At 40.1% G+C, this 19,456-nt stretch overlaps 1 protein-coding gene across 4 annotated transcripts in view; it reads left to right on the top strand.

Moving 5' to 3' along the window:
• Positions 1-19,456, top strand: part of LOC147308396 (A-type potassium channel modulatory protein DPP6-like) — a 97,238-nt gene that overhangs the window by 64,277 nt on the left and 13,505 nt on the right. For all 4 annotated transcript variants that reach the window (XM_086271988.1, XM_086271989.1, XM_086271986.1 and 1 more), the window contains 6 exons: positions 953-1,051; positions 10,252-10,346; positions 10,456-10,530; positions 10,607-10,659; positions 11,063-11,144; positions 15,806-15,926. In XM_086271988.1, coding sequence (XP_086128114.1) covers positions 953-1,051; positions 10,252-10,346; positions 10,456-10,530; positions 10,607-10,659; positions 11,063-11,144; positions 15,806-15,926 — 525 coding nt within the window. The remainder of the gene's footprint in view (positions 1-952; positions 1,052-10,251; positions 10,347-10,455; positions 10,531-10,606; positions 10,660-11,062; positions 11,145-15,805; positions 15,927-19,456) is intronic.

Consider the following 19,456-nt stretch of genomic DNA (forward strand, 5'->3'; position numbering starts at 1 on the left):
ATCTTTTTTCCACAGGGAACGGTTTTACAGAGGACATTGTTTCTCTGCTTGTGATTTTACACCAGTTCTACCAGTCATCTTCTCACTAGCTAATGGCCCTTTTAATGCGCAATTCCATTCAGGCCTGTTTAATGGAGATCATTATGCTGTAAGAACTCCAGCCATTTGTCAGATTGGCAAAGCATCAGAACACTGTTTGCCTCGTGCCGGAAATTAGCTTTCTCCTCCTCACTCTGCAAATTCTTACCAGGCAGGAGAGTTTCTATGACGTTTCAAGTCAGTAAACACTCGACAGCACTCGATGTGGTATTTACACGCGCACATCTCGCCGCTCAGTCACAACGCGAAGAGTGCCGAAGAATCTGTCAACTTACCATTTTGTACAGTAAGACCGGGCTGTCAGCCGTCGTGACAACTCCTGTCTTAACGGTGCTTTTCTAAGTAAAGGTGTTCTATAAGATGCCAAAAGGGTTCAAATGTTCACCATTTTTCCTTCCTCACATCCAGACTCACTCGCTTGTTGCCCCCCTGTTGTCTGCTCCACCTGCAGTTCAGCTGTCGGCTTCAGATCTCATTTTGGGTTTTGAGTCGCCAGGCAGCTGCTGAGAAACTCAGCAGGAAGATGGGAACTGATGCTCTTAGACCAACAGAGCAATACCAGAGGCTCTTTAATGTTTGCTCTTTGTGCTAAATTGACCCTCCTGTAGCAGGGGAGTAGTTGCTGGATTCCATCACCTCCAGAGACAGAAGAGGAATGTACAGTAAAACAAACGTGTTGATAAAAAAGTCAAAATATTTCCTTCAGTGTTTGCTATAAATAATAAAATAAAAAAAATCTGGCAAGACTGAAAGACAGCTATACCGCAAAATAATTTATGACCGTAAATATGTGGGCTTCTGTGTGTCATGTTCAATTTATGCATGTTTATCCTTTTGTGAAATGCTCTGACAGGTGAAGATGACAGCCTGGCCCTTAAGAAGAAAGTAACCGTAGAAGATATTTTTGGTGCAGACCTTCACATCCATGACCCGGACGCTAAATGGCTGAGCGGTGAGTGAGCGAACGTGTGTTTGACGTTTAAAATCCGTCTCTCGTGTCAAAACACAGAACATATCCAGACGCTTTATGACAGCCGTCACACAGAACATAACATCGGCATCAAAATCAGGCGTACACGTACATGCAGCAGCCCGGTTTTTCCACCTATTATTCAAGTTCAGGCAGTTCAACTGCATTCGATAACTGTAAACTGTTCAAGGTTTAAAAAATAAATAAAAAAATAAAAATGTGGGTATCATCGTATAAATTCTAAAAGAAGTCCGGCCTTCTTCCAGCGATTAACAAGTTGGATAACTAACATATTTCCTGCAGCATTGGAGTTAGAGGAAGCCTTGAAAAGTTGTTGCAAAAGTGTCCAAACATTTTGTTGAATACTTACAAAACACTCACTTACAAAAGGTGTTGGAACACCCTGTGTTACTAAACCTGCTGATACATCATTAGGACTATAGTGGTGCAGAAGGAAGAAGTTTATATTGGCATTGAAATTATGGGGAAAAGCTGAGTAACGCAGGAAGCCCGAGGGTTCATCCTGCAGCAAAACACCTTCATTACATGGAAAGTCCAGCTCAAGCTGGTTTGGGATGAAATTAATGCAGGGGTGAAAGAAAAAAAGCCTGCAAATGATACACCACATTTTTGTGCTGACCTTTTCAAAACCACTGATTTATATTCATTGCAGAAAGAATTCAAATCATGAAATCAGTTTGGCTGCTGGATGAGAAGAAAAACAGTTTTCATTTAGGATTTGAAGATTTCTAGAGAGAAAATAAAACTCTATTTATTCAGATGTTGTAAAAACTTTGATTGGTAACATATTTTCTTGGTTTGTCCATACAGTATAGTACAATAGAGTGAATATATTTTCTCATAAAAGAAAAATAGATAGTCAAGTCACACACAGCCAACGTGCTAGAGCAAGCCCAAAGCCAGACACCCAGCAATAAAGGGAGGCATAGAAATGATTCATAAAGAACAAAGAAAAGCAAAATGAAGGAAAAAGAAAGAAATGGTGCAAAATATCTGATGCTAACGAGTGCAGTGTTCCTATATCTAAAGTTTTGCATTTATTGAACTGTCCTGTAAGGACATCATTTGTATCTTATAAGGATAAGATACAAATGAGGGATCGGTTTTGAGTAAGTTGCTGAGCGAGGTGCAACAGCACAAATAAACTGATATAACTGAGCAAATAAAATATGAAATATTTTTAAACCTGCTTGTTTCTAAAGCTAATGGAGTTCCACACTACCTCAAATAAACATTACAATTAGTTCAACAAACAATAACTCTGATTATTCACCTTAAACACACGTTACATCCTTGGAGTCAGCCTTTAAGCCATGCAATACAAACTGAGCATGCTGTGTGCCAGTCAAAGTGAAAAGATGCACACTTAATCAGCGTCCCTGTGTCCTCTTTTGCCTTAATAAGGTAGAGAATAGGAAGCTGCTACCTGAGCTCATAAAAGCTAAGTCTGTGCCCCCTGGTGTTCAGCAGGAGAAGTGCTTTATGTTCTTGAATCAGCACTACTTTGTTCCTGTGATGGTAACTTTATAATAACATTGCATCATGATAGATAGATAGATAGATAGATAGATAGATAGTAGGGGTGCAACGATACACAAAATTCACGGTTAGGTTCGGTTCGATACTTTGGTGTCACGGTTCGATATTTTTTCGATACAAAAAAATGTTCATGCATTTTTAATTTGTCATTTATTAAAATTATAAATATATATTTTAACTCAAAAGTAGAGTTTTTAAATTTAACCCTAACCCTTGTGCGTGTTTTTTATTTTGACAGCGAATGCGCACCTGCGGACCACTTATGTGCAGCCCTGGTTATTTAGCTCGTCATATTGCAGCCACAGAAATTCTTTTGTCCATGAAACCATAAAGCTGCACTTTCTTTTTGCCTTATAGTCTGATTCGTCATAACTTTTCCGTTTTGTGGTAAGCTTTTCTTTGGCTATCACTTCTTCACCCTGACCTGTCTTATTTGGCTCAGCAGAACTGAAATGCTTTTACACACGCACTCACATAAGCTCAGCGATTCTCTGCGCGATCAACCTCTCACATGTTTAAGCTTGCTGCGGGAGATTTCACTTGTCATGTTTGCATAGTAAGCTAACGATTAATAAGACGATGTCAGAGGAATTGGTGCACAAATTATCATCACTCACAGATCAGTGCTGTCGCTCTCTATACACAGTTCGCACGATTGCAAAGTGAAAGCAAAAAAACAAGCGCAAATTCAAACGCGACTTCAATATGTCACATATTGACAGTGGCTCACCGATGCCAATGACATAATTACCCAGCTACATTTCTGAAAGAATGCAAAAGCATTGACATATATTTTTCCTACAATAGCCCGACGGGCAGGGAAGAGATAGATTTTGGTAGCCCGACTGAAAAAATCGCTAGCTTCGGGATGTCGGGCTAGCGATATTGCGAGCCCTGTATCTGATTGAGGAATCACTCATCTTTGGAAAAGAGAGTTTATTACAGAGAAATGGCTCTTTCCAAAATAAAAGCTATACTATCCGCTTCTTCTGGGCTATATTCTCAGCAGCATAAGGAGAATCATGTGCTAACAGCTGTCTAAATGACTCGGCTAAAGTTAGTAGCATGCTTGCTTTTTTTTGTCTGCTTCCACTTGTCTTTGCACTAGGATGATGTCGGCGTAAATGTGCAGTCATATTCGTTGTGTTCTCACTAGTGCTTTCAGGTTAATCTCGTTGAAATGACCTTAACGCCACAACACGGCAAATCTCCGTTAACGAGCTACCGCCGATCGCCCCGTGCATGGGGCTAGACGGCCAACACGTTAACGAGCTAACTGCGCTAACACACTAGTTCACACCAATGTAATTGAGCATTGCATGGCACATCCAACATACTGTTTTACTTTAGTCCATGACTCGCTTACCTTCAGGGTCATACGTCACATGAAAACCAAAATAATTCCAAATGCCAGATCTGAATGAGGTTCAATTTGCCTGTTGCAAGGAGAGCTTAACTTCTGTCTCGCTAGCTTGCCCTGCGCTCTTCCTTCTGACTATGCTGTCTGTGTTGAGCGCTCAGTGGATCTGCGCTGGACAGTGCAGCCTAGGCGGAGTAGTCGAACACAGATTCACTGAGCGCTCAACACAGACAGCATCGTCAGAAGGAAAATTGATAAAATAAATTACAAATGTTGTATTGTTCGATACATATGCGTACCGAACCGAAAGCACTGTATCGAACGGTTCAATATCGATACGAATATCGTTGCACCCCTAATAGATAGATAGATAGATAGAATCTTCTGCCTCCATCTCTTCTATCCCGACCATCCTCTGTCACACCCACACCAACCCTCTGCATGTCCTCCTTCACCACATCCATGACTCTTTGAGGTTTTCCTCTTTTCCTCCTGCCTGGCAGCTCCATATTCATCATACTGTGTCTAATATATCCACCATCCCTCCTCTGCACATGTCCAAACCATCTCAGCCTTGCTTCTCTAACTTTGTCTCCAAACTGCACGACCTGAGTTGTCCCTCTGATGTACTCATTTCTAATCTCGTCCCCCTTCAACTGTGCCACCTGCAGTTCTGCCTCCTGTAATAAATAACACGAACAGTATAAATATAAGAAACAGCAGCAAGAAGGTTTGATACAGAGATGTCTTTATGTCCTGACAGGCGTGTTCACCTGTCACAAATAAAAGAGAGCTGTTGTACTTTTTTTTTTTTTACAGAGGAATGATTTTTCCTGAGGTGTTCTTCATGTCAGCCCTGCTGCCTCTGTAGTGTGCAATGGAGTGGGTGCGATGGGTTTTCCATGTTCAGTGGCCCCCTGTCTCTCACTGACTCAGTGCCTCCAGTGATGGCAATAATGATTCCAGTCTTGTTGATCCTGCTGGCATGTGTGGCACTGATGATGCCCTCCCAGTAAACAACAGCAAAACAAATGGCAAGCGTTGCCACAGACCACAGAAGTTACCAGTAGTTACTTCTTTTTAAGATTCATATCATACAGAGTGAATAGTATAAGAAGTTTTTAAAAGCACAACAAAGTTAAACATTAAAGCAGTGTTTTCTACCCTTTTGTCTTCTGGCTTTAGCTTACCCAGTACAAATGTCTCTGATTTTAATAGCTCATCCAAATCGTTTTTCCCTCTGAACTTCATTCTCAGTTTCATTCAGCAGGGTGTTAAATATTTAAAGCGCTACATTATGACACTGAGTGGATACTTGGGTAGGGCAGGGGTGTCAAACATAAGGCCTGGGGGCAAGAAACAATCTGGCAATCACTACAATCTGGTCCACTGGACATTTGGAAAATGTTGAGTGTTTTCCATTCATATTAAACCAAACTAATTAAGTGATAGATCCACAATTAAATGACAGAAAAGTTCTTGTTTTTTTCTTTTAGAAATTTCTGTTTTTAAAAAACGAAACAAAAAAACACCCCAGATTTTTCTGTGAATTAACAAAAACTATATTTTATAATTACAGGATAGTCTGGGTAATGAACTGCTAGAATGGTTTCTGTAATTTTACACATTTGTCATGTAGCCTCACTGATCCAACCCACTTAAAATAAAAGTGGGATGATGTAAAATTAGTTTGACGTTCCTGCTGTAGGGGCTACAATGGTTGTAGTGTACATTAAATATGAATAACTTTACATAACGGCATATTACGTCACACTTGTTTTTGTTGCTCAACAAACTTATGTAAAGTAAAAATGAATAAAGTAAATAAAGCAAAATGAATGCTGATGCAATACTGTTCGCATAAAAGTAAATACTGCACAGAGAAGGCGCTGCCTTGGTGGAGGTTTGGGACCTTCAAAATAAAGTTCTGATTCAGATTTCAATAAACTTTTAACTCATCAAGTATCTCAATGAAAAACACACAGTCTAAGTCTAAAACAAAAAAAATAAATTGCTTGTAGTTTGTTTTTGTGCTCCCCTCTCTGTATCCACTACTTTTTCAAATTTCTGTTTGCCGAGAGATGAGAAGAAGGCGATTGATTAGGGGGGAGAAAAAGCATATTTGGTCAGACATAAAATCAAATCTAGAAGATGAGTCATAAAACATTTATATTTTCTGAAATTTTTGCAAATCTGAGTTCTGCTTTATGGTTCTTACAGTCATACAGAAAGGCTGCCTTGATTAGGAAACAATGTTCAGATCTTCTTTGAGAAGTGAAAGTGCTGCGTTCAACCTCTTCGTAAAAGTCGTACTGCGGTTATTAGCTTGACACACACTGCATGAAAACACCTGAAGACTCGCATGCGTACTTTTAAATGCAGCTGTTACTTTTCATGTAGCGCACAAGCACAAAACGACCTTACATCTGTCCTTTTGTTCCACTGTGCAGATTGTTCGACTGATTACTTACATTACAGGCTTATTAACATATAATTAGTTAAGTTTGCGTGTTTCTGTGCCCTTCGCTCACAGCCCTGATGAAAACGTCCTCGGCACCTGACAAAACTCCAGGAATCAATTATGTGACATTGCATCTTGTCAGCTACATTAATGCAATCAACCCCCATTTGGCGCTAATGACCTTCTGATAAGATACCCGATGGGACAAGCTCACACTTGAGCAGTCCTCATCAATATTTTGTGGGCTACATTCACAGCAGTGCGTAATTGATCCCCACTGCTCTTTGATCACCGCTCGCATCGGTAGTCTTTGGACTCACCTATGAGTTTCTCACAGACTCCGATTCAAAGGCAAAGTATTCGACCTTCGGATTGATCTCTAAAACAAAGAGCTCCCACTGTCTGTCTGAAGCGCTCGTATCTTTGAAATACACACAGAGAACAGAGCATACGGTATATAACAAAACTCACTCCATCCTCATTAAATTCAATCCATTTAATCCAGTTTTACCCAAGAAAGCCCTAGAAGAGTGAAGGCAACTTTAAACAGAGCCCTTTCGCAACCAACAGCAGCAACAACAAAAAATTAGTACATCCCTCCTCAGCAGACTCCCATCCTTTTATATTTTGCATGCCCGTCTTTATATTTGATGATGGACTCAATCTTCTTGGGCAAAGATGATGCCAGACTGAGGAGAAATGTTCTCCTCTTTCTCGCAGATGTTTTTCTGTTCTTTGCTGCGGGGGTTTTGTTGCTCTACCTTCCACTTTTAAAATAATCCAAAGATTTTCCAGTGGTTTTCATTCAGCGAGCATCCCTGCCCGTGTTTTCAGTTCTTGTCTTCTTTAAAAACTTTGTGTGTGTGTTAGGCAGCATGTTTTCATGTTTGAAAATACCTCCTTCATCAGTGTTTTGTGATCGGTAACACAGGTCACTGGTCTTTGCCGTGTCATCAGCATTAGAGCCACTAATAATGTTTTTCTTTTCTTTTTCATGATGTGTGACAAACATGAAAAACACTTCACTCTTGACGAGAGGACAGCTTCACGCGACGTCCTTCTTCTTGTCTTGTTGTCACAGAAACCTGTCTCAATGCAAACTTGCATAAACTGCAAAATTATGCATTTTGCCCAAATCCTTTTGGCAATCCGGCTCCTCCCATACCTCAGCAGAAACAAGGGAGAGCAAAAATGTCCACAAAGGTTGATATGACACACTGCAACACAGTTTGAAGGTCACTTCCCAACAGGGTGCATTCATTCTACACTCCTACAATTTGTCCACATCTACTCAATCATCCAGAAAAGGCTAACAGAACTCCTTCACCTTTAGTCTAGAAGGAGTGGAAATGTTATTTAGGCAAGATCACTGTCTGAGTTTCTAATATTAGATAGGAGAGAGCATCCTAGGCACAGATTTTGAGAGACTCTTGTTAGAGACTGCTGGGTCATCGTGACCTCTAAGTCCTTATAAAATGGAGGGGCCTGCTCTGAAAAGAAAAGCCTTTCACAGTCCCTCCTAACCACTGCTACAGCAATGTTTCAGCTTAAGGTCAGTCCTCTAGTTTGCTCTGCTTTGTTCAGGTGAGTCCTTACCAGGTGGCGTGAGAAAGCAGTGGCTTTCTCAGGCTTCCATAAATATGTCCATGCAGTTAGCTTTAATTGGAACTGTATAATTACTTTTGTTGCTGTAGTCACAGATGAACTGATTTTTATTGCACTAAGGTTGTATTTTGAGGTCTTTCTTTGCAAGATAGTCTATTCAATTCAATTCAATTTTATTTATACAGCACCAAATCGCAACAACAGTCGCCTCTAGGTGCTTTATATTGCAAGCAGACCCTACAATAATACGTACAGAGAAAAACCCAACAATCATATGACCCCCTATGAGCAAGCACTTTGGCGACAGTGGGAAGGAAAAACTTCCTTTTAACAGGAAGAAACCTCCAGCAGGCTCAGGGAGGGGTGGGGCCATCTGCTGTGACCGGTTGGGGTGAGAGAAGGAAGACAGGATAAAAGACAGTTTTGTGTTGTTGTTTTTTTTAGTAATGAATAAAATCAAATACTTTACATGAACCTTTTAAAATAAAACTTTTCAATTAATTAAAATTCATATCACAGGTCATACATATGAGTGAAGTACACAAAGCAATGACGGCTTTGCCTGATGTAGCAGATAACTGAAATAGTGGCGCCTTTATTAGTCGTTAATATTTCAAATTAAGTTTTTGTAAATCAGGGTTTTATCATAGTAAAAACAAACTTTATGACTTCCAGCTGAAATGTTTCTCATAAAATTAATTAATTAAATTTGGCTGAAAATGACACATTTTATATGCATCTGTAGTTCCTGAAAATTGTCAATGATGGGATGTGAGACAAGTGCTTTTGAGTGACACAAACAGATGGTAACAAAATGTATTTTGCTTACCTGTTTCAGCCTGAGCAGAGCCGCTTTCATTGTAACAATTTTTTTTATTATTATTATATCTTTATAATCAGATATTATCAGCTTTAGGATATTGATATGCAAGTCTGTGAATTGTAATATTCAGGCTGATGAAGAAAATACAGTTAGTACAGCAGACACTTCCCTTTAGAGGAAAGAAGACATGAATCTCAGTGCTAAACTAAGGTCGCTGGCACATTGAATACTTAGAGCCTTTCTAACACTGACCAGCGGGAGATACGTAATTCATTACTATTAGATCATAAGATAAACCTTGTAGTTTTCATATAAAACAGATGAAAGGCCTGTTTGGCAGCTTACTGCTGCTTTAAATTACAACTGGCTTCATTAAAAACACTTAGCTGTACATAACCTGCCCGGAACCATAATTTATACAAGCAACTAGCTGGTGAACTTGGTTGAGTCTTTGATGGCTAAAAAGAGATATTCCCATGAACCCCAAGTTATTTATATTGCTCTGTAACTGTTGGATGCATAAATAAATGATGAGTAATGTTGTCATATCAACTTAAACAGTAATGATGTTGAGTTTCAGTCTTTGTGCTTCACCTCTATGTTCCCAAAGTGCTCAAAAAATCATCCAAGAAAAATTTTAAAACATTTGGCAAATTGTAGGTTAAACTGGATACTAAAGTGGAGTGGTGTAGGTGGTCATTACTACATTATTTCTAATTAGTAGTCATACTAAACCCATGCTTTTATTTAAACTGTTATTGTGTTGACAACTTCTGTCTACAGGTAGTCATGTACTACCAGGCTACCTAAATATTACACCTACTGGAGCTGCTTAACCATGGAAACCAATGGCATGAAGCTCCCAGCATGCAGTTTTTGTGCTGATGTTAATGCTGCTTTGCAATAATACCAATTACAGCTGATTGAGAAGTCTCTAGGATGGAAGAAATTTCACAAACGGTGGCCCTTCTATTACAGTACGACACTTGAATTCAGAAAGAGCCATTCTTTCACAGATGTTTGTAAAGGCAGGCTTCATGGCTAGATATTTGATCGTATACACCTGTGGCAAGAGGACTGAAAACACCGGAATACAAAGACTGAGATGACGTGGACCCTCCACAACAGTCCCAGTTTTCCAGTTTTTCCCAAGGGGGCTAGCCCTTTGGAAAATTAACACTGGATTAAAGGTGTGGATTTATACTTTTGCCCCTGTAGTGTATATACTGAGAACTGCCCTTGTGGTGGGACCTGTCGCAGTAATTATTACACAACAGGAAAACCATACTTGCTGCACTTTCGTTGTCTGTATCTGGGAACAGGAACTGTATGAAATATCATCTCACCCTCTGGTGTTTGTTTTTCATTCAAAGACAATGAGCTGCTGTATCGTACAGCGGAAGGGGATGTTGTCCAGCTTAACATTGACACCTTGGAGCAAAGGGTTGTCGTTCCAAACCAGCTGTTTGTGAGTACATTTTCTCCAAGAACAGTAACTTTTACTATCTGCTGCTGCTGCTGTACTGAGTGTGTTCCTGATGTGAGTGTGTCTGTATTTTTGTCTGTATCCCATCCAGGATAGATCCAGAGCTGCCAAGTACCAAGTGTCTCCAGACATGCAACATGTGCTGTTTGCCTTTGAAGTAAAACCGGTGAGAAATCTAGCTGAAATATTTTGTTTTCTCAGACTTTGTCCTTTCCTGACCGCAACTTTGTTTTCTTCCACAGAAATACCAACACTCCTATGAGGCGAAGTACATCATTTACAGTCTCGTGACACAGTAAGTACAAACTTTCTGTCCTCTTCCTCGACAAGTCTTTACTCTGACCATATGTAGCCTGGCACTGACATCAGCGCCATTTACCTGCGTACTCTAGAATCTTATGGGAATGCTTTTTAATTCACTTTAGTTTGGGGCGAAGCTTTTTGGCCTGTTTTTTAGCCTTTCATCCATCTATGTCTGCTTAGTTCCCTACTGTTCTGTATTTGTAGCGAGCCAAGCAAAGTCAGCTTGTGCTAAAAAAAGGACATGGTTGATTGATGAAACCTACAGTGAGGGAACAAGGCTGAAAAGCACACGACTTCTTTGTCTGACTGTGCATTTATATTGGCATATAACACGTGTGATGTGCATGCAGTATACAAACCAGCAAGTATGTTCTCATGATGTGTTGTCTTCACAGGGAAACGTGGCCTTTAAATCCCCCTGAGGTGCATGAAGCTTTCCTGCAGTTTGCCGGATGGGGGCCCCAAGGCCAGCAGCTGGTAAGAAGCCTGTACCCTTGGGATTACACTCCCTGAGTTCTAGCTCGCAGGTAGAGATCTGTCAGTATCAGTCTGCCCTCACAGAGGAGGCACAGCAGTGGCTTGTCACAGTGGCACAGCCAAACCTTGTGGTAATAAGGTTTATGCACTCTGTAATGACCACATTTAGATCTCTTAGGTGAACGTCCTTTGCTTTGACCTCCATCAATGTCAGCCAAGAAGATCTTTGCTTTGTGACAGCTCGCGAGCCGGTGAGAGACACAGTGGCAGATGGCATCTTGGTGGCACAACCCTTGGCTTGGGCAGTATGAGGTTGCTGGGAGAGGAGCAGTAGACACACAGCAATGATGTGTGTGCATGTGCCTGTTTTCATTTTAGACCACAGCATGGTGAGGATATGTTGGCTTTCTGGCACATCTTCAAATGTTTGAGGGTGTAGGACTGGAGATAAGCCTCAAGGTTACGGCAATGAGCAAAGGGTTGCATTGCACCAGTGTCGTCACAAAGGTCAGCAGGCACGTGTTTCCACACGTGTTGGTCTGTGATGTCAGCCACGTTTGGGGGCAGCTCATGTACAAGGATCCCGTTGCTTGGAGACAGTCTGTATGATTATGGAAACAAATTCTTAATCTTCAATTTAGTCTCACTATTTGGAATTTCCATTCAGTTTACTGACAGAAAATTGCTTTTTTCTTTTTTCCTTTTTTTTTTTTTTTTTTTTACAAAAGAAAAACATGTTTTGCTGCTTTTACCTTTTAAAACATGAAGAGTACAGAAATAGTTCCATGATGATGTTCAAACAGAAGTCCTTGGATTCAGCATAGTTAAAAGATGTGTCTCTCCATACACAAAGGGATTTAAAATGAGCTCTACTGAGAAAAAAAAAGGTATCTGGATTAGTTCCAGCTATTGTGAATCACTAAAACTATTTTTTCAATGAAACACTCAAATATTAAAATAGTTGTCTGTTTTTAATGGACTTCAGTAGAGGTCAAATACTGTTGGTCAATCTGTAACTTTTTTTATAATGAAAACTCTGAGCTGTGACTCAGATCTTAGAAGCAAGAGATTTGTTTAGCTGTTCTATAATTTTTTATGGAAAATCAGCTATTTTAGGAAACCATATCTAACATACACCATACTGCCAAAAGTCTAGCTGCACGCTCACATGAACTTGAGTGTCGTCCCATTCTTAATCCATAGGGTTTAATATGATGTCGGTCCACCCTTTGCAGCTATAACGGCTTCACCGCTTCTGGGAAAGCTTTCCACAAGGTTTAGAGGTGTTTATGGGAATTTTTGACCATTCTTCCAGAAACACAGCAATGAGGTAAGACGCTGATGTTGGAAAAGAAGGCCTGACTTGCAGTTTCTGCTCTAATTCATCTCAAAGATGTTCTGTCAGGTTGAGGTCAGGACTCTGTGCAGGCCAGTCAAGTTCTTCTACATCCATGTCTTTAATGACCTTGCATTGTACACTGGTGTGCAGCCATGTTGGAACAGGAAGGGGCCCTCCCCAAACTGTTCCCACAAAACTGGGAGCATACAATTGTCCAAAATGTCTTGGTATACTGAAGCATTAAGAGTTCTTGTCACTGGGACTCACCGAGCTCCATAGCTTTATAAATGCTTGTAGAAGCAGTCTACAAGCAACAGTTCAAATTCATTCCATCCATTTGAAGTGGAAGTGTTTGGAACATCTGGTTTCAAAGATTTCAACGGGTGAGTGAATACTTTTGGCAATATAATGTACATTTACAGTCCTCTAATTCCCCAAAAGGATTTTACATATATATCTATATGTGTATGTATGTATGTAAATATATTTGATTTGATCTCGTGACCATACAAAATGCACTGAACACACTGTCATATAGACTTGTTTACAACATGTAGAGTCTCCAAAAATAGAATCCATACTTTTGTGCATCATTTTTCTCCAGTGACTTGAAGCACTGCAGGAATAATGCACTTGACATGCGCAATTTTCTGTGACACAGCTGCACTCATCACTTGGAGTTTGTCTTTTTTCAGAAAGCCATCACTGAGGGGGGCATGGTTATCCAGTTTCTTTATGGTTGATGACTGTTGGTTATCATGTTTCAAGGATCCTAGTAGATTCTTAGTGATCTGCCATCCAGGAATGGCAGCAGTAAGCGACTTTATAAAGTTTATAAAGGATCACAAAACACTAAAAAAAAACCTGGTTCTCGATCGTTAGTGGCACAGTTTCCTCATTAACTTGTGTATCTTTTTATTCTTGGTAATGATTATGCTTACCTGCAACTGCCTATTGTCATTATATATCCTGAAAGAAAAACGTGGAACGTCGCTGAATCTGTCGTGCAATTTACCTGCTTAGCTGAAGCTCATTATGGCTTATTCCTTACTGAGCTTTTCTATTGTTTAAAAACTATTAAAAACAAGTTAGCAAGCAACAGTGCTGCGCTGGGCGACATGTTGTTTTGTCAACACTTGTTTGAGAGACTTCTTAAACAGCTCTGTGCTCTCACAGCTCTTCATTTAGCCTTTTTATGTTATACAAAACTGTATATTTAGATTGTGTTGACACAATCTTGGTTTTGTTGTATGAAAAATGCTAGCCCGTCTTTTACTGAGCTTAAAAGTTTCATCGATCCAGCGCCTGATGGTGTTTTGTTTCATTCTCTCACTTACTCCATTTTTCCCTTGTTGACTTTAAATTATTTTTCTGTTTAGATTGTGTTCCTTAAACGAGTTACGGCCCCACGTTTCATCGGCTTTTACTTCAAAGCTTTTCCTTTGTGCTGTAATTGCTCTTATCGTATCATTTGCTTAAATTACAGATACATGGCTGTGAGAAAATATTAACATTTCAAGTGTGTGATGAGAGTTTGCCTTTTGCCGAGGGAAGAAAGCAGGTGAATTTGCATATGGTAATAATGTATCTGATTGTTCCTCTCGCATAGCTGTTACTGTAGCTCTGCGTTTGATTTAATGAACTACCAAGGTTGTGCAGGAAAGGAAAAAAAAATGAGATGAGCTCTCGTCTTTTGTCTCTCTGTGACCCGGAGATGTGTTTTCTTTTTTTTCCCCATAACAGTTTGTGAATATAATGATTTCCCATTAAGTTTATCAGAAGTGGAGCAATTTATCATCAAGTGTTTCATCAGCACAGAAAAATGTGCCGTGTGTGTTTGTGCCTGTGCCTGCATGCAGCCGAGCATCAGATGTACAGTGAGAGGAGCCAGGAGATGAATCCTGTGACGTTCCCCTCATTAAACCACAAGCAATTACTCCACCATGACGGTGCAATCAGTGAGGCTGGGTCAATGCGCGCACACACACACACACACTCATACACACACATAGAGCGGGAAAAGAGATTGTATTGACACAAATAAGACGATGGATTTAAGGGAAAATGACCAGTGGAAGTTTTATTTGACAAAATTAGACGTCTCGCAACTTCTCGCTCACCAGCACACATCCCAGCATGCAACTGCAACAACACAAATGAGCAACCATGCTGCTCGCCCTGCTCAGGTAGCTTTGATGTTGCTGCTTTCATCTCTGCCCTTTTGAAATGGCTATCTTTTGGCTTTTTGCACTTTCACTCTTTTCTCTCATCTAATTCCCTTGAACATTAAAAATCACCAAGCAAGTGAGTGTGAGTCCAGATATGGATGCCCTACAATTGTAGCTCTGAGAGTCCATTCAGTATTATTTATGACTGTATCAGTTTTGTTCTGAAAGTAAATCTCAACCCTGAAATTTAATGCATGTCTTTTAATCATTTGGTTGGCTGAGGGTTTTTTATTTTATTTTATGTAACTCTTTGAATCCTGTCCCACGGCTGCTTTGTAACACTCGCCAACTGCCAGCTTCCCTCCTTTTTAGACTGCCCTGCATTGATCTGTTTTCCTCAGATGTTAATCCCACAATATAAAACTTTGATTTGCTCAATAGCATCCAAAGATCAGAGCTAAAAGGACTTCTGTCTTTCTGTTTTCCTCCATCTTATGAGTGATGTGAGGCTTAAATTTCACTGAAGAGGGTACAGCTGACAGGCTAGTCACACCATCACGACCTGAACTATAGACATCAGACAGTCTTGCGTTCATCTGCTTCATACTGGCACCTGTTGAAGCGGTGAAATCACAGTTTATAGACAGAGGTTTTTAAGTGTCCCACGCTCATCTGACAGCGATGCGTCTAAATTCCTTCAGGCGATGCCTCTGTGGGTGCCAGAGGCTTAAATCAGCAGTATAACCAGCAATTTAGCTCAATCCCGGCCGACCCCCTGCAGACAGCGCGGAGTTCTCAATGAGCAAGGCGGGAGGCGGGGGGGTCATCAGCTGGCATCTACATATGTTTTTAGCAATGTATGTGTGCCTGCAGGGCCAAAGCCGATTCCAGCGCCTTGATTAGCAACAGAAATGGTTTCATGCTGAGCTGAAGAGGAACCCAGTGTGAACTATAATGAGGGAGATTTCTTTTAACACTCGTGCATTAAGCAGGTGTTGACTGAGAGTGTATCAGCTTGGATTAAGATAATGTTGTGTTGTTATTACAAAAAAAAAAAAACTCTTACATTTTTGGCTTAAAGATTTAATTTTTTTAATGCAAAAGTACAAGAAATATTAATGATGATGGCTACTCTTTCACCTTTTTTTGTCCAGGTCTTCATATTCGAAAACAACATCTACTACAGAACGACTGTAGAGAGTCGAGCGATCCGCCTGGTGTCCACTGGCAAAGAAGGAGTTGTCTTCAATGGCCTCACTGACTGGCTGTATGAGGGTAAGATGACTTAAAAAAAAAAAAGGTCGTACCAAAATACAACAACACTTGAAATAATATTGAGTCCTTTATGTTGCAAATGCTGGAATTTTCTTCAGAGTTCAGATCAAAGACGGATTTCTTTCATCTTTAACGAGTGGTTGAAGTTGAACTCAATTATGGATTCTGAGAATGAATTGCAAGGGCTCAGTGCACATCTCATTTCGAAACCAGGCCAGCTAATATGTTATTATAAAGTCTCTGCTTTTCAGGAAGGTTTTCTACAACATTTCAGATGCTGGGTATGGGGATTTTGTCCCAGTGAGCCACAGGGGCTTTAGTGAGGTTGGACTGTGATGTTGACTGCATTTGAATTGATTTTAAGTAAGTAAGTAAGTAAGTAAAATTTTATTTATATAGCACATTTCTAGATAGAGATCACAAAGTGCTTTACAAGATATAACAGATTAAAAAGACAAAATACAAACAAAGTTAGCAAAAGGCAGTTTTAAAAAGATGTGTTTTTAGCTGTTTTTTAAAAGTAATCAATGAATCAGCGGATCGTAAGTCCTGAGGAAGGGAATTCCACAGTCTGGCGGCCACAGTAGCAAAAGCTCTATCACCCCTAGTTTTCAGTCTCGTATACTGAATGACAAGTAGGCCCTGACTACTCGACCTCAGAGACCTACTAGGGGCATAGGGCTGTAAAAGTTCAATGATATATGGTGGTGCTTGTTGTTGAAGAGCCTTGAAAGTTAAAACCAAAATCTTAAACTGGACTCTAAATTCAACAGGAAGCCAATGTAACTGCATGAGCAACGGTGTTATATGTGAAAATTTAGAAGCTTTCGTCAAAAGTCTTGCTGCAGCATTCTGAACGATCTGCAGACGCTCCAAAGAACCTTTATTTAAACAAGTAAACAGGGAATTGCAATAGTCCAGTCGTGAAGAGATAAAAGCATGAATAACAATCTCCAGTTCGGTATAGGATATAATAGAGCTCAATTTAGAAATATTTCTTAAATGATAAAAGCAAGACCGAACAAGAGATTTAACATGACTATCTAATGTAAGAGCAGGATCAAGGATAATCCCTAAGTTCCTGACAGATGGTTTTACAAACGTTGAAAGAGGACCAAGAGCATTTATTATACTGGGTATATGTCTATCTGGGCCCCATGCAACAACAGCCCAGTGTTGTTGCATGGGGTTTAGGTGAGGAATCTGTAGAGGTCTGTCCAGCTTTTTCTCTTTCTCACATTGAGGATTTGTTGCGCCAAGAGCATAGACTGAATAGAAAAGATGGACATAGTCACTGTAATGCCGTCCCCTGATTTCTGGATTATTTTTAAAATGTCTGAGAAATTCTGTCTTCAGTGCGATTTGGATTTTTAAAAATCAGACATGGACATATTCTGTTGATAGGGTAGCATAAGGACAGTTTTAACTAATGCAAGTGTTGCCCAGTTAGCTTGTTCAGCAAGGTCCATTAGAGACATAAAATGTGGTCACCCGCTAACAAATAAGCCTAAAACAAAACCTACTTACTAGAAAAATCATCCGGCTCTGTGTCTGAAAAGAGCCGAATGGTGAACAGAACAAAATACCACCTAGCTGTCACTCACAGTGGCCAAACATGTAATATTACACATGTTTAAGAAAATTAATCACCCTCTGTAAAATTGTCTTGACACGTAAGCACAGCCCATGATTCAATAGCTTGAAGAAAGAGCTTTAGCCCCAATACGTTTCTGTAAATTTATCATTTTCTTGCAATGTTGTGCAATATTAGGTTGTTTCAGTTCGCTGAGGTTTGCTGGTATTAGTTTATGCACAGCTCTCTTACAGCCCTGCCACAGCATTTCAATCAGGCTGAGGTCTCGACTTTGATTCGGCCATTGCAGCACCTTGGGGTTTTTTTCTTAATCAGCCCTTTTGTTGCAGATTTACTGCTCGTGCTTGTTGTGTTGCATGACCAAATTCTGGCCAAGCTTCAGCTGTTGGACAGATATCTTCAGATTTGACAACATTTTGCTATACAGAGAGGCTTGTGGTCAACTCAGTGACTGCAAGATGCCCTGTGGCTGCAATTGACAGTTAGTATGAGGTGTTTGTGCTGATATGCTGTGTTTGGTTTTTGCAGTACACGGTGCTGTGCATTATGGCCAGACATCTGCACTTTGGTCTCATCTGTCAAAAGGACATTGTTCCAGAAATCTGGGGGTTTTGCTCAGATGCACTTTTGCAAACCTAAGCTGGTCTGCCATGTTCTTTTTAAAGAGAAGAGGCTTTGACCTTTCCGAAGATAACCATTCGATCTTTATCTATTTGTACTGTCAGAAACTTTAACTTTTAACATGCTAGCTGAGGCCCTTAGAATCTGAGATTTAGCTCTTGGTTTTTTGCAGTTTCTCTGAGCTTGGTATAGCGTGACTTTGGGGTGAATTTGCTGAAAATTCCACTGCTGGGAAGATTGTGGCATTGTGTTGAGAGTTGCTGCTGATCATTTAATCAATTTCATTTGATTAGCAGCATCTAGCTGCTACTTACCCTCATATTTCCCATAGAGGTAGTATGGATGTACTTAATTCAAGTAGCTATAGAGACCATTTAACAGCCTTTAAACATGTTCATTTTTGCTTTAAAGATTGTCATGTTAATAGTCTGCACCCTACTGTACTACTGTAGGGTATGCATGTCTACTACTGTACTAGTAGTACAGTAGTACTACTAGTACTTTCTTCCTGTTGGGAGTTTTTCTGTCACCACTGTCACCAAAGTACTTGCTCAAGTCAATCGTATGATTGTCGGTGTTTCCTCCATTTCTTTGTATTATTGCAGGGTCTTTACTTTACAATATAAAGCACATTGAAGCAACTGTTGTTGTGATTTGGTGCTGTATAAATAAAATTGAAGTGAACTGAATTGTAGCATCTAGATTTCCTCTTAAATCTTCTTTAGTTGTTTTTTGGACTGTTGGATACAGTAGAAATAAGCCATAAATACTTCCACCTCCAGTGTTATCACGTTGAAGTCATAATAACAACATGTGCATTTACTTCCAGTTGTGTTTCTATCCAGCCGGTGAAGGCAAGTTTATTATTCACTTGTTTTTGGGGTTTTTTCTTTACTGAAATCCAAATATCTTTCTTTTTAGCATCTATGTGCTCTGTTGGGTTCACCAGCTAATTCAGTTGCCAGCTGTGTCTTCTGTTTGGTGCTACAGGTAGTGTTGCCCACGGAAGATTTATAGAGCTTTTTTCGCTCCCAACAGCTGCTTGCCACATCTGGGTATGCACTCATTATGTTCACCAGGTAGTCACTAACTTCATCTACCTGCTGTTTGTTGCTGGGTGTTAGTTTGTGAGGTTGTTTTGTGTATTTTCCCAGCCTGCCGCCTGAACAACACAAGAATGAAAGTAAACTTTAGGTCAGCGGCTTCAAGAAACTTTTTAATATGTACTGCATTTCGACGGCTACACTTGAAAACCATTTTAATCCAGTCTTTTGACACCTGCCTCTCCCTACGGCGTGTTGTGTATTTGTGTGCG

The sequence above is a fragment of the Aulonocara sp. 'chitande type north' Nkhata Bay genome, linkage group LG18 (assembly GCF_057382095.1).
Source record: "Aulonocara sp. 'chitande type north' Nkhata Bay isolate Kocher_YH1m ecotype deep benthic linkage group LG18, A_spYH_male_GT1.1, whole genome shotgun sequence".
Taxonomy (NCBI): Eukaryota; Metazoa; Chordata; class Actinopteri; order Cichliformes; family Cichlidae; genus Aulonocara; species Aulonocara sp. 'chitande type north' Nkhata Bay.